At 42.4% G+C, this 14,829-nt stretch overlaps 1 protein-coding gene across 4 annotated transcripts in view; it reads right to left on the bottom strand.

The window, feature by feature from the left end:
• Nucleotides 1-7,076: 7,076 nt before the first annotated feature.
• Nucleotides 7,077-14,829, bottom strand: part of LOC143805336 (ectonucleoside triphosphate diphosphohydrolase 8-like) — a 57,051-nt gene continuing 49,298 nt past the window's right edge. For all 4 annotated transcript variants that reach the window (XM_077284564.1, XM_077284565.1, XM_077284562.1 and 1 more), the window contains 6 exons: nt 13,351-13,510; nt 12,840-13,070; nt 11,697-11,966; nt 11,059-11,169; nt 10,841-10,978; nt 7,077-8,823 (listed from right to left, as the gene is read on the bottom strand). In XM_077284564.1, coding sequence (XP_077140679.1) covers nt 8,644-8,823; nt 10,841-10,978; nt 11,059-11,169; nt 11,697-11,966; nt 12,840-13,070; nt 13,351-13,510 — 1,090 coding nt within the window. In that variant the 3' untranslated portion in view covers nt 7,077-8,643. The remainder of the gene's footprint in view (nt 8,824-10,840; nt 10,979-11,058; nt 11,170-11,696; nt 11,967-12,839; nt 13,071-13,350; nt 13,511-14,829) is intronic.

The following is a 14,829-nucleotide window of genomic DNA, read 5'->3' as shown; positions in this document are numbered from 1 at the left end:
GACCAAAATATGGAAAAATTATAGCTCTCAAAATGTGGAGCCCCAAAAACTATTTTTTGCAATAAAAAGCGTCTTTCAGTGTGTGATGGCTGCCAATCATAAAAATCTGCTAAAAAACCCCGCTATAAAATTAAATCAAACCCCCCATCATCACCCCCTTAGTTAGGGAAAAATAATACAATTTAAAAAAATTTATTTCCATTTTCCCATTAGGGTTAGGGTTGGGGCTAAAGTTAGGGTTTGGATTACATTTACGGTTGGGATTAGGGTTAGGGGTGTGTTTGGGTTAAGGTTTCAGTTAGAATTGGGGGGTTTCCACTGTTTAGGCACATCAGGGGCTCTCCAAACGTGACATGGCGTCCTATCTCAATTTCAGCCAATTCTGCGTTGAAAAAGTAAATGTGTTCCTTCCTTTCCGAGCTCACCCGTGCGCCCAAACAGGGGTATACCCCAACATATGGGGTATCGGCGTACTCAGGACAAATTGCACAACAAATTTTGTTGTCCAGTTTCTCCTGTTACCCTTGGTAAAATAAAACAAATTGGAGCTAAAGTAAATTTTGTGTGAAAAAAAAAGTTAAATGTTAATTTTTTGTTAAACATTCCAAAAATTCCTGTGAAATACCTGAAGGGTTAATAAACTTCTTGAATGTGGTTTTAAGCACCTTGGTGGGTGCAGTTTTTAGAATGGTGTCACACTTGGGTATTTTCTATCATATAGACCCCTCAAAGTGACTTCAAATGTGATGTAGTCCCTAAAAAAAAAATAGTGTTGTAAAAATGAGAAATTGCTGGTCAACATTTAACCCTTATAACTCCCTAACAAAAAAAATTTTGGTTCCAAAATTGTGCTGATGTAAAGTAGACATGTAGGAAATGTTACTTATTAAGTATTTTGTGTGACATAACTCTGTGATTTAAGGGCATAAAAATTCAAAGTTGGAAGTTTTCACAATTTTCGCCAAATTTCCATTTTTTTCACAAATAAACGCAGGTAATATCAAAGAAATTTTACCACTAACATGAAGTACAATATGTCATGAGAAAAGAATGTAAAAATCACTGGGATCCGTTGAAGCGTTACAGAGTTATAACCTCATAAAGGGACAGTGGTCAAAACTGTAAAAATTGGCCCGGTCATTAACGTGCAAACCACCCTTGGGGGTAAAGGGGTTAATGTACACTCGTCACCCCATCTTGACTGAAAAAAAAACCCAGAAATGTAGAATAATTTAGCAAATTTATTAAAAAAGAAAAACTGAAATATCCAGTCATAAGTATTCAGACCCTTTGCTCAGTATTGAGTAGAAGCACCTTTTGAGCTAGTGCAGCCATGAGTTTTCTTGGGAATGATGCAACAAGTTTTTCATACCTGGATTTAGTGTTCCTCTGCCATTCTTCCTTGCAGATCCTCTCCAGTTCCGTCAGGTTGGATGGTGAACGTTGGTGGACAGCCATTTTCAGGTGTCTCCAGAGATGCTGAATTGGGTTTAGGTCAGGGCTCTGGCTGGGCCAGTCGAGTGGTCACAGAGTTGTTCTGAAGCCACTCCTTTGTTATTTTAGCTGTGTGCTTAGGGTCATTGTCTTGTTTGAAGGTGAACCTTCTGCCAAGTCTGTGGTCCAAAGCACTCTGGAAGAGATTTTCATGCAGGATATCTCTGTACTTGGCCGCATTCATGTTTCCTTCAATGTCAACCAGTCGTCCTGTCCCTGCAGCTGAAAAACACCCCCATAGCATGATGGTGCCACCACGTTTCACTGTTGGGATTGTATTGGGCAGGGGATGAGCAGTGCCTGATTTTCTCCACACATACCGCTTAGAATTATCATCAAAAAGTTCTATCTTCGTCTCATTAGACCAGAGAATCTTATTTCTCATAGTCTGGGAGTCCTTCATGTGTTTTTTAGCAAACTCTGTGTGGGCTTTCATATGTCTTGCACTGAGGAGAGGCTTCTGTCGAGCCACTCAGCCGTAAAGGTCCGACTGGTAGAGAGCTGCAGTGATAGTTGACTTTGTGGAACTTTCTCCCACCTGCATCTCTAGAGCTCAGCCACAGTGATCTTGGGGTTCTTCTTTACTTCTCTCACCAAAGCTCTTCTCCCACGATTGCTCAGTTTGGCTAGATGGCCAGGTCTAGGAAGACTTCTGGTGGTCTCAAACTTCTTCCATTTAAGGATTATGGAGGCCACTGTGCTCTTAGGAACCTTGAGTACTGCAGAAATTCTGTTGTAATCTTGGCCAGATCTGTGCCTTGCCACAATTCTGTCTCTGAGCTCCTTGGCCAGATCCTTTGACCTCATGATTCTCATTTGGTCTGACATGCACTGTGAGCTGTGAGGTCTTATATAGACAGGTGTGGGCCTTTCCAAAACAAGTCCTATCAGTTTAATTAAACACAGCTGGACTCCAGTAAAGGAGTAGAACCATCCCAAGGAGGATCACAAGGAAATGGACAGCATGTGAGTTATATATGAGTGTCTGAGCAAAGGGTCTGAATACTTATGACTGTGATATTTCAGTTTTTCTTTTTTATTAAATTTGCAAAAATGTCTCCATTTCTGTTTTTTTTTTTTTCCTGTCAAGATGGGGTGCAGAGTGTACATGAATGTATGTAGAATGTTTGTATGTAATGTATGTAGAAAAAAATGAACTTTATTTGAATTTACCAAATGGCTGCAATGAAAGAGTGAAAAATTTAAAGGGGTCTGAATACTTTCCGTACCCACTGTACATGTACAGTAGGGTGTACAAACGGGTTAAATATAAGCAATATAATGTTTTCTGGCAGCCTGTAATCCTCCTGCATTGCCATGGTTTGGAGGAATCTGGTGTTGTAGTTTCTGAATATCCTCAAATATCCATGACATTTTCTTGTTCTAAAATCCTGATTGCTAGAAGTAATTTGTGCCTTGACACGTTTCTGAAATAACAAGCACTTTTCACCTATTGTGTCCCCCGATTTCCTTGTAGACTGTAAGCTTGCGAGTAGGGACCTCACTATTAATGTCACTGTTTAAATTGTCTTAACTTGTATTGAATTTATTGTCTCTACATGTCCCTGCTTAATTGTAAAGTGCTGCGGAATATGTTGGCGCTATATAAATAAAAAAATTATTATTATTAAAATTATTCTGCAGCATAGCCCTAGTTCTACTACATTCATGCAGGGGACTGCTATGCCACCTGCTGGCACTTTATGATTACTACAGGTATAAAATTATATAGTTAAAGGCATTGGATTGGCTGTTAGATTAAATGATCAGTGTTGTTTATTCAGACTTTGTAACAATCGTTCAAGCAAATGTAAGAAAATTAGTGATGTTATTTTAGAAAAAAGCCTCTCTTTCCACTCCAGCCATGAATTCATAGACATTAATAATAAGCAATTAATTGCCACTCAATTTCTAATACGGTAATTAATTTGAAGGCCACTCTGACTTTTATGACCTGGCAGTAGAGATGAGCTGATTGCATTGCACAACCTCGGTCGAGTTCAATGCTCTCTGGCCACGAACAGGAGCTGTTCCAATTTCCTGAGCTTCCGGGTTCCTTAGCTCAACATTTGTCGGATTGACGTGACATCATCTGTACAGCATACGGTGCACAGGTTGCGTCTCACCAGCCCACATAATTATAAAAAGAGCCTGCGATACAGGAGGGTTTCACATTGCGTTCAGGCCCTTGTTCGGTGACCCTATTGGGGCTTATGTCTGAACCAGGGGTGCACATATCATTGCTGCAACCTGTGCAGGTGCAAAATGGTCCATTCACCACGCCCCCCGAGGAAGCACAATAGCAAAACGCGCTTTGGGGTTTGTCTTGCACGTCCGATATTAAGGTTGGTTGTTATGGGTGTTTCTATTGTTACCACCTACTGTATGTTACTATGTTATGGTCTATTGATTTGTAATGCGCTGTCAGAAGATCTGATTAATTTGCCTCATTTGCAGCTATGAGAATGGTTCGGCCTTTCATTATATAAGTATTTTTACTTACCCATAAGCACTATGCACTTGCCACTTTGTGCTGCTATATTGGGAATGGGACCCCTATGAATTGACTGCTGCTACCATCAGTATTTTTGCATTTGTTTACATATTTCTCATCTATTTTGCTGCTTACCTTGTGAATTGTATGCTCATACTTATACATTTGTGGTTTACCTGAGCCCTCTTTATTATACCAACTGCGTTTGCATGTGTCACTAAGGTGTCACTTAACCCTTTTCTCTCTGTTTTAACTTTGTCTATGTATTTATTTATTTATTTATTTAATTATTCATTTTTATGAAGATATAAATAAAATTTCTATTTTATTATTGCTCCGCAATCCATTTTTTCTTTGGTTTACTAATAATTATAAAAAGAGCCTGCGATACAGGAGGGTTTCACATTGCATTCAGGCCCTCGTTCGGTGGCCCTATATGGGCTTATGTCTGAACCAGGGGTGCACATATCATTGCTGCAACCTGTGCAGGTGCAAAATGGTCTATTTACACTTCCAAAGCAGCTATTAGACTGCAAAGGGACCATATATTGTTCTTGCACAGGGGCCCTCATCTGTCTGTGTCTGCCAATGGTCTGAACCCCCTTGCAAAACGTAAGCCCGACAGGGCCACTGAACGGGTGCCTGAACGCAATGTGAAAGCACCCTAAGGAAATTTGCGCAGCTACTGTCCACAGCCAGAGAGCACTGACTTAGAATTTGCTTACTTAAAGCAATCCGCTCATCTCTATCTGGCAGCATCATGATGACTATTATGTAGGACCCTGCCATCATTAGGCTACTTTCACACTAGCGTCGTGCACTGCACGTCGCTATGCGTCATTTTGTAGAAAAAAGCATCCTGCAAAAGTGCTTGCAGGATGCGTTTTTTCTCCATAGACTAGCATTAGCGATGCAGTGCGACGCATTGCCACACGTCGCAACCGTCGTGCGACGGTTGCGTCGTGTTGCTTTGGTCCATCGCCACCAAAAAACGTTGCATGTAACGTTTTTTGGTGCGTCGAGACCGGAACGTCGCCCCTGCCTCCCCGCACATCACAATGGGGCAGCCGATGCGTTGAAAAACAGCATCCGCTGCCCCCGTTGTGCGGCGCTTTCACTGCTTGCGTCGGTACATCGCAGCGACACAATTCGTCGTGTTTCGTACGACGCTAGTGTGAAAGTAGCCTTCAGGAGAAAACCTTTCATCTAGCTTAGGAATCAGCTTATCTGCTGCCCTTAGATGTTTATGAAGAGGAAATAAGGAAGCAGCCACAAAGAGAGGTAGAGAGGCACACCACTGCGTGTTTTATCTCAACACTGAGCTGAATTCACAGCTACATTGCTCAGTACTACTGTATAACCTCCTCCATGCTGCTGTTGCTTTTGAGAGTGTGCTACATAAAAACAGGAGAGCAGGAATCTCTCATGTGTCAGTTTACTGGGTATGGGAGACATCATAGCAGCAGTCTTCACCTACAAGCTAAGAAACAATTGAAAATGAGAGAGCCATATAATGACCAAAAGTATTGTTATTCCTCATGTACACAGACAGGAGATCATTCTGAAAATCCACCTAAAATGACAGATAAGCTACAAGATTGGGTTTGCAGGTGGCGCAGCGATTAGCTGATCCATTGGCAAGTGAATGAGCTAACCCATACAACATCTCATTACCACCTGAAAACAGATTGTCCATTATAATGACTTAAAACTGAATGGTCATCCACTAGTATATGTTGACATTAAGGGAGACCCTAAGTAGGGAAGTCCTTCTAGTGTGGACCAATAAGGCAAGTGAAACAGCATTGTACATGGTAGAAACCATGTATGAACCGCTATGAACTCTTACAGTGGTCTTTTCACCAGATTCCACAGTATAAACTGCGTAAATTAATAACTGTCTTAGACCTGATGAGTCTGGTGTACTCGCTTTCAAAATTCATGTCAGAGTGGCTATATTCTTATATTAAAATGAGCATTTTATGAGCCCAGCTAACGAGGGAGAGAACTTGTGAGTTCAAGTGTATTCAGTCTCCACCCAATCCAGCCTGACTGACAGCTGCAGCTTGTACTGAGCAGTGTGAGATGTCCGCAGCGGCAGAGAGGAAGGATTCAGAGGAGCTGTCAAAAAGGCTAGGTGGGCAGTGGTTGAGTTTAATTTTTCACAGTAAGTAAATCAGCCTCTTCAGGTTTGTGAGATGTTTGTATTGTGAAATCTGATGATAAATTATGATGAAAATTTCCTAAGAAATTGTTTTACTCCCATAAAAATGGTTCCTCCTCGCTCCTGGGAAGGTCTGTGGACATGAAGAACTCTGCACTTGTGTGAAATGTTTACAAGTGTTATAAAACAAAACTGAAAAGTTACACAACACATTACACTGATGAGATCTTGCAGCATTTGACCTCTGATCGAGCAGCTGACTTCAAGATGGAAATGCCATACCACTGGAGGGCTAGCGACAAGAGCCAGATTACAACAAAAGACAAGGAAATTCTATTCAGCCTGGATATAATGAGAAAAAATGGACATTTTTATGTTTTTGTGTCAAATTTGGAGGACATGACTCCCTATCACCATCTGACATCTGTTGCTTTCTTGTATCAGCAGCGTGAAGCGGGGGGGGGGGGGGGATAGGTGGACTGTAATGACGTTTTATGGGATGATTGACAGGAAATGCAATATACATTCTATCCTCACGATCTCTCTATCTTACATCACAAATCTCCAGTGATAAGATGTGAACTTTAGGTTTTTATAACTCTATAAAATGTGCAGAACAGAATATATTATATTTGTAGGGTTCTGAATTTTGTCACCCATGCCAATCAACAGTTTGCATGGGGCTACGGCATTCCTGTGGGTCTTCATTGTTTACATCAGTCTGGGACTATAATGAATGGCCCCCATAATAAAGCAAATCAGTGGAGATTGCCTATAATCGCCCAGATCTAAAAATGATGATCTATCCTAAATTTCTGAATTCTCCCCGTTTTCACACTACAAATCTTTGGACACGTTTCTGTTCATATATTGCAGCTGCCAGAACGCGCAGTCACTTCCATATAAGAGTCGTAGAGGCAGTGATGCAAATAGAAAACAGTGAAAATGTATTTATTGCCGCTCGGTTCATTGTAAACATCTGCCATCACTGGAGAGGAGCAGTCGTCTTGTACATTCAAGTAATGCGATCAATTTGTAAAACTAGCTTAAAAAAACACCATAAAAGTTACTTAGAGGTAATTTAGTGATGTAAAGCACAAAGCGAAAACTGAAACAATCTGCACTTCTATGGCAAGTAGAATAAGCAAAAAAGTCAGTGAGGAGAAACTCTCAATGCCATTTGTTGACAGGGTACCCATAAAGTCATCCTCCTGTGGCACCTATGGGCGGTGCAATTCTGCTCCAACATGATGACCCTGGGCTGGGAGTACTGGGAGTAGAGCTCTGTTCAGACCTCATTTTCTTGTTACATTTGGGGTATGTGTCTGGAACACCTTTGGTGCACATGCCAAATGCATCTGTAGACTCCAAAAAAATGTCCTTGTGACATATGCCAAACCAGCATAACATTTTTTCTTGCATTTTTTTTTTTAAAACAAATTGCATCAAAATCCCCCTGTGAATAATAAAATTCTGCTAGCTAACCACTAGAGGGAGCATAGGAGCATACTGTAAAACAGTATGCAGTGAGCGTCTAAGATCCCCCTAGTGGTGATTGCAATAAAATATTGCAATAGTTTTTTATGCAATCCAGGGAAAATGAATAATTAAAAAAAATTAAATAGTGTCCTTGTTAAAGTATTAATTCAGGATGATTTTTTTTTGTGAATTTGATTTTGTGGTGGAATACAAATAAAGGGGTGCAAGTACCATATAGGTAGCTTTAAAATTCTATGAAAGGGTGCATCCAGTTCTGGGTGATGAAATTCCCCCTTTCCACGTCCTCTTGTGCACAACTTACCCATGTACCACAATTTTAGCAAACAAGAAAAGAGGGTAATTGTGTTCCTCCCCTGAATGGAATAGCAGGGATGTACAAGCACAAAGTCCTTCTGGACCAGAACTGAGGGCCATCCAGTGGCTCTGAAGATACCAATTGTCTATGTATGACCTGCAAATCTTTCGTGTTACCATTTGTTTCTTTCATCACAGTTGTATATATAGTCACATCAACTTCCATCTCTGTTTCTCATTTCTTTCCAGTTTGATGGAGTCTGTTTAAGCTCCAAGATGATGATTCAGGAACTTGAAGCTTTTGTCCTTGGAAAGGTGACAGTTCATGTCCTCAGACTGATCCAAGAATCAGTCATTGAGAGCCAGAAGTCCTGACATTGAGAACTGCTTGGGGCCATCCGGATCAGATTATGTAAGTTTCTACTCCATTCTGTTTCAAAGGATCCACAGGGAGTAAAGGAAATTCAGGTGGTCATATCCGTACTGACAATGAGGGGTAGATTGTAAAGAGATTTTGCACCCAACTTTGGTTTCTATAGATGGAGTATATAACTTGGCTACACCTGGCTTGCTTCCAATATCGGTGATTTAAAGGCCATTAGATTTTGGCTTCAGCATAACTAAATATATAAGTCAATGATGTGGTGTGTATCTCAGTTCATCCTTCACGTTCCGTTAATTATGTGGAAGATCTCCGCTATTGAAAATGTAACAACAGCATGATCAACACTAGAGCCAGACTGAAGACAATGAAGAACACAGCCGCCACCCAGACATCGTATGTCTGTACTCTCATGGTGGACGGGGCTTCAGATGGGATCATATTGGTCAGGTTCAGCATGTAGCCCAACGTCCAGCCAATGTCTGTGTTCGCAGCCTATAAAAGTGGAAAGTTACACATGAGTGACAGCAGAAAACTTGTCAGGCTATATTTATTCTAGGACCAATGGTCCCTATACACTGTCATATTTCTGCCCATAAATGAGCACCGATTTGCCATATACACAATCACATGCATGGGCAGAGATATTGGTGCAATCTGTGAAAATCAGGTGCCTAAGTGATAAGGGGCCACTATCACCACTAAGGTGGACTGCAAAGGGCCCATATACTATTCTTGCACAGGGGCCTCTACTGCCTGTGTCCGCTCCTGGCCACATGGGCTGATACAACCTGTACGGACAGAATGAACATTTCACAATTGTTCTGTCCCCATACAGCATGCAGGGGGCCAGAATCACATCCCCTATTTACAAGGAGCAATGTGCTGCAGACAACAATGATTTTTCTGCCAGCATTTTGTTTTTTGCCGATCTGCGGTACTTTTTATTCGGCACCCCAGGATACTGGTCGTCGCAGTGGTATTGCTTTCCTCTCGGGGAGAGTGATATTACGTTTGGAGGCAAAGAAGGATAACTGCATCCAGGTATCACAAACATGCAACACATTTCACACTCCAGACCACCAGGGGGAGCTCCTGACCCTATTTATTAGGTCACTCTCTCTCTCTCTTTATATATATATATATATATATATATATATATATATATATATATATATATATACTGGTAGTCTGTAGGGAAAGTTAGAAAGTTCCAGACAGTAGTCTGAGGTGGACAGCGGGTCTAAGGAGCTGTGCATGCCCTCAGAGCTGCAGCTCCCAGAAAGAGACATTGAAAGGCAGAACTGTATTGCAGCGAGCGTGAAGGGAGTCACAGCAAAGGAGAGGATACCAGAAGGGGACCAGCCCTGCTCAAGCTGTCTCCTTCTGAGGCGCAACATCCCAGTAGCCGGAACACCGAGGGAGTAAGGACCTCTATGCCTTATTCCAGAGACCGGCAGGACAGCTAATTGCAAGTTACCTGTCCGCACTTACAGCCAGGAGGCACGGTGACATCTACAGAGCCGGTTTATCTAAGAAACCCTATAAACAGGCTCAAGTCACCAGTCATACAGGTTTTGTCCTATCCTATATGGGGGACAGAGAGAGCGAAACATCGCATTTGTGAGACCCTTATGTGAAGCCATAGGCAGTAAGGGACTACACCACTGCAGCGCAAAGGAAGGCTACTGATTTCCACCTGGACAAGGGATCTCTGGACTTGCCTCCAAACCGGCCGGACTCTGCCTGCCCTGTGATCTGGTGCCCTGGACTGTGGATGCTGAAGTCTTCAGTAAAGGTAAAGAGACTGCAACCTTGTGTCCTCGTTCTTCTCTGCGCCTCTCACCATCCACCATCTACACACCGGGAAGCCCTCGGGATATACTTCAACTGTGGGAAGGTATACCTCTAGCTGCCATAACATCACCCCAGCGGACCCCTTAAAGCAGCGTCAGTCACTCTGATCGAATACCACAGGAGGCGTCACAAACATTCCCCTTAAAGACATTTCCCTTTTACACGGACGTCCCAGGGCCACGGGGCGGGTCAGCCACCGTGACATCCCCCTGTGAACCGAAGGACCCGGTACCGAGTAACCCACGGCCCCATGGGGGCGCTCCATTTACATGGGATAATGATTGTGAATGAGAGTTCTTAAATGGATCTTTAGGAAGTTTGGCAGTAGCAAATGAATTGAGACCACCAGCATCAGCACTAGATATAGTAGGTTATGTATTTCAGCACATTTTCTGCTTATACGCACATTTTGTAGTTCCAGAAAAACAGCCGCAGCCTATTCTGTAAAACCATATATACATTACCTTCTCAACTACCCTTGGATAGATGCTTGGACCTGGAACGCAGTGCTGTAAACCAGTGAGCCACCATACGGCCCTGACTGCACTTCAAATGTCCCACCGCTTTCTCCAACACAGTCGTGTGGAATGAAGATCACCGAAAATGGCCTGCTTATGCATTAAAAAACCCTTCTTGACACCAGATCTGCGCTCACCTGTTTCATGAAGCTGATGGATGTCCAGGACTCCTCTCTGAATTTGTAGGCCTCCAGCAGCAGAGACAGGATATAGTTAGCATTAGCACAATAATCTCGAAGACGATCTTGTTTTTCCTTCGGGAAAGACGACTGAAGCTGTGAAGAAAGAAAAACGATATGATGAAGACGTGTGATACTTTTGTATGTGTCATGTCTCTATCGGAGGCTCACTTTACCTCGCTCCAATCTCGGGCACAGTAAGTCTCCACCGTATTCTGAACTGTAGATAAACTCTGTCCTGATGTCAAGTTGAGAAAGTCGAAAGTGTAGAAGAAAGCGGAGAAAGCCTGGTCGGAGGGAAACGCAAACACATGCCAATTAAAGAGCGTCATGATTACATTGTGAAGTAAGCACATCACCTTGTAGCGTAACCTGCTCTGAGAAGAAGCATACCTGTAGTTCCAAAATCCCTGGGCTGCTATTTAAGAAATGATCTTTTAAATTAGGTGGTAGGTCCACCATTTGTGTTCCAGAGCACCTTCATTTAGTTAATTTGGCCATTCAACTCCTCTCCCTTTCATTGATTGTCAGTGCTGCCCTACATGTATTCCTGCAGATGCACAGTTTCGCCCAGAATAGGCACAGAACAGCCTTTCTTCTGGAGAAGGCCAACTCTGTTACATTGTCTATCGGCGCAGGCATGAGCATTCAGTCAAGTGGATGGAATACAATTGTGTATGACATGTCAATTGCTCAGCCCTGTCACTGTGATGGTTATATAATTTCCGGGGATGTTCTCTATATACTGGAACATTTATTGTCTTTAATATATGATGTGATATTCCTGTTTACTGTAAACTGCAGAGTTACTTACGAAAAAGTTTCCCACGACCGGCGGCTGGAAGATTCCATCAAATGAACAAGACTGATTACCAGCACAGGAATCAAAATCATAGATGGTTTTGAGAATTTGATAGCACTCGTTAGCATTGCCGGTACCAGTAATATTGAATGTTTGCGTTAGCGACGTGGATGGGGCAGACTTGACGGTGCATGGACTGTTATACAGAGACTGCAGGCTGAGGGTCTCCTGATATCCCTTTGGATAGCAAGGGATGTTCACAGAATTGGCTAGGTCCTTTCCCTGGAAAAAAAGAAAGCATTTAACATTTTAGAATTTAACATCTATCTATCTATCTATATCTATATCTATCTATCTAGAAAGAAGAAAAAATAAAGGCAGTACTCCAATTGTTTCAGGTGGAAAAAGGTGAAAAAACTTTTATTCTGCCCCACTCATCCGGGGCAACATTTCGGGGCAGACCCTGTAGTATAAGGCAGCCCCCCCATAGGCGGATGCTAGTAAAAGACAGCACCCCATAGGCAGACCCTGTAGTATAAGGCAGCACCCCATAGGCAGACTCTAGTAAAAGGCAGTACCCCATAGGCAGACTCTGTAGTAAAAGGCAGTTCCCCTATAGGCAGTTCCTGAAGTATAAGGCAGCCCCCCTATAGGCAGATCCTGAAGTATAAGACAGCCCCCCTACCGACCTTACATAGTACACAGCAGGGGCACATTTATAAGATTATCTCAGCACAGAAATATTTTTTAAACACATCCAATTGTGGAAATTATTATTGTTCCAAGAACTATTGATTAAAATTAACTTTAAACTTAACTTTATTTTAGAAAAACTCCTTTATCTACCTTCATCCTTAAAACTATGAAACGTTTTACTTATAGTAAAGTTTTTAACCAATTACTTTTGAGGCCATGAAAAGAGACTTCGTAGAAAAATGGTTGCAGTTCCTCAGTGTTTCAGATATTTTTGTTCAATACCTTTAATTAAACCCAAAAGTCCACAATTCAATTGCATCTTAGTTGTTTAAATTTAAATAAAAATTAGTGGCCTGCAGAGCTGAAATCACGAAGATTCGGTGACTGTCCAAATATTTCTGGCCCTAACAGTGGCTATCTGCCTGCAGATATTTATTGTTATAGGTTTCCATTGCTCACTTTTGTCGCCTCCACCATCATCTTCTTCAGCGCCTGGTTTTGCCCGTAGCACAGGAAGCTGTGAGTGTAGATGGTGTATGGGAATCCGTATAGTTTGAACTCTGCTTTTTCCTTTGCGTCCTCGACTTTCACGTTTGGGATAAAGCTGATCTGTGTGGAAGCGCCACCAAGATCCAGAGCACCGTATATTTTGGAAGTGATTGGTCTTATCCAATGTCCACTGAAAGAATACTGTGGAGAAATAATGGCACAGAATACTATACCGTAATCAGAAAACAATGATACGAACAGAAATAGAGCCGTAATCACAGAAAAATGATTTCATAAAAATACATCTCTTCATAGTCATAGAAAATTAGACTCAAGGTTGGCGAGATCGGTAGGAACTGCTGCAAAAATATCTTGTCAATGGCTATCTCCCTACATTCACTCACCCAAGGAAGAATCCTGCTGAGAATCTGAAGGCCAAATCAAGCTGTTAATTTGTTATTGCATAAAAAATGAAACTTACTTTCATGAAGGACTCCAAGAGGTAGTTAATAGTGATCCAACCATAGGAGCCTTCTTCTTGTCCAGTGATGATCCGAGCACCACGAAAATCAATGGGGTAACGGCTTATGGTCTTAGACACCTCTGCAAGTACCTTATCTGATGCAGCCTTATTGTCCAGACTAGAAAGAGAGCAATAGTTATGTCATTGTCCGCACAGCATATACTGGATGTGCACGGATCCGGAAAGAACAACCTCGAATGGGAAATATATGGCGCTTTTAGTTGGTCACTGTATACTGGTACGTAGTTGAGCAGGCTATGTCAGCATAGTGTGGCTCTGCTACTTGGTATATCATTTGTACAGCGTATACTGGTGGCAGTAATACTTAGTATGGTTCTCTAAGGCAGCTTATTGTAAGAGACCGATAATACCAACCCACTAGTCTGTGTACCATATAATGTAGGGCTGACTCTAATTTTTGCCAGTCATAGTAAGACTTTTGTTTCCTGTGGCAAAGACTTAATTTGCTGCCCTAGACTTGTATCTTAAGGTACCTTCACACTAAGCGACGCTGCAGCGATATAGACAACGATGCCGATCGCTGCAGCGTCGCTGTGTGGTCGCTGGAGAGCTGTCACACAGACAGCTCTCCAGCGACCAACGATGCCGAAGTCCCCGGGTAACCAGGGTAAACATCGGGTTGCTAAGCGCAGGGCCGCGCTTAGTAACCCGATGTTTACCCTGGTTACCAGTGTAAATGTAAAAAAACAAACACTACATACTTACATTCGCGTCCCCCGGCGTCCGCTTCCCTGCACTGTGTAAGCGCCGGCAGTATCAGGGCACAGCGGTGACGTCACCGCTGTGCTTTGCTTTCCGGCCGGCACTGACACATTCAGTGCAGGAAGCTCTGAGCAGCAGCGCGGACGCCGGGGGACGTGACAGACATCAGACGGTGAGTATGTACTGTTTTTTTTTTTACTTTTACAATGGTAACCAGGGTAAATATCGGGTTACTAAGCGCAGCCCTGCGCTTAGTAACCCGATATTTACCCTGGTTACCATTGTAAAACATCGCTGGCATCGTTGCTTTTGCTGTCAAACACAACGATACACGCCGATCTGACGACCAAATAAAGTTCTGAACTTTCAGCAACGACCAGCGATATCACAGCAGGATCCAGATCGCTGCTGCGTGTCAAACACAACGATATCGCTATCCAGGACGCTGCAACGTGACAGATCACTGTCGTTATCGCTGCAAAGTCGGTTAGTGTGAAGGTACCTTTAGTGTGAAGGTACCTTTAGTATAATGGGCAAGTCAGATGACCTTCTACATATGCTGTCACACTGCCTGTGGCTATTTTTACAACAGCTTTGTATAAATACTTTAGCAGTAAACCATTCAATCATTTCTTAAGATAAAATGAATATAGGGAAGAAAAGTACAATGGAGTAAAATAAAATATTCCTTGTGCCCTGCCCTGTGCAACCAGA

Source organism: Ranitomeya variabilis, chromosome 2, assembly GCF_051348905.1.
Source record: "Ranitomeya variabilis isolate aRanVar5 chromosome 2, aRanVar5.hap1, whole genome shotgun sequence".
NCBI lineage: Eukaryota > Metazoa > Chordata > Amphibia > Anura > Dendrobatidae > Ranitomeya > Ranitomeya variabilis.
The sequence above is the reverse complement of the archived record's forward strand: the minus strand, read 5'-3'. Positions and strand labels throughout refer to the sequence as shown.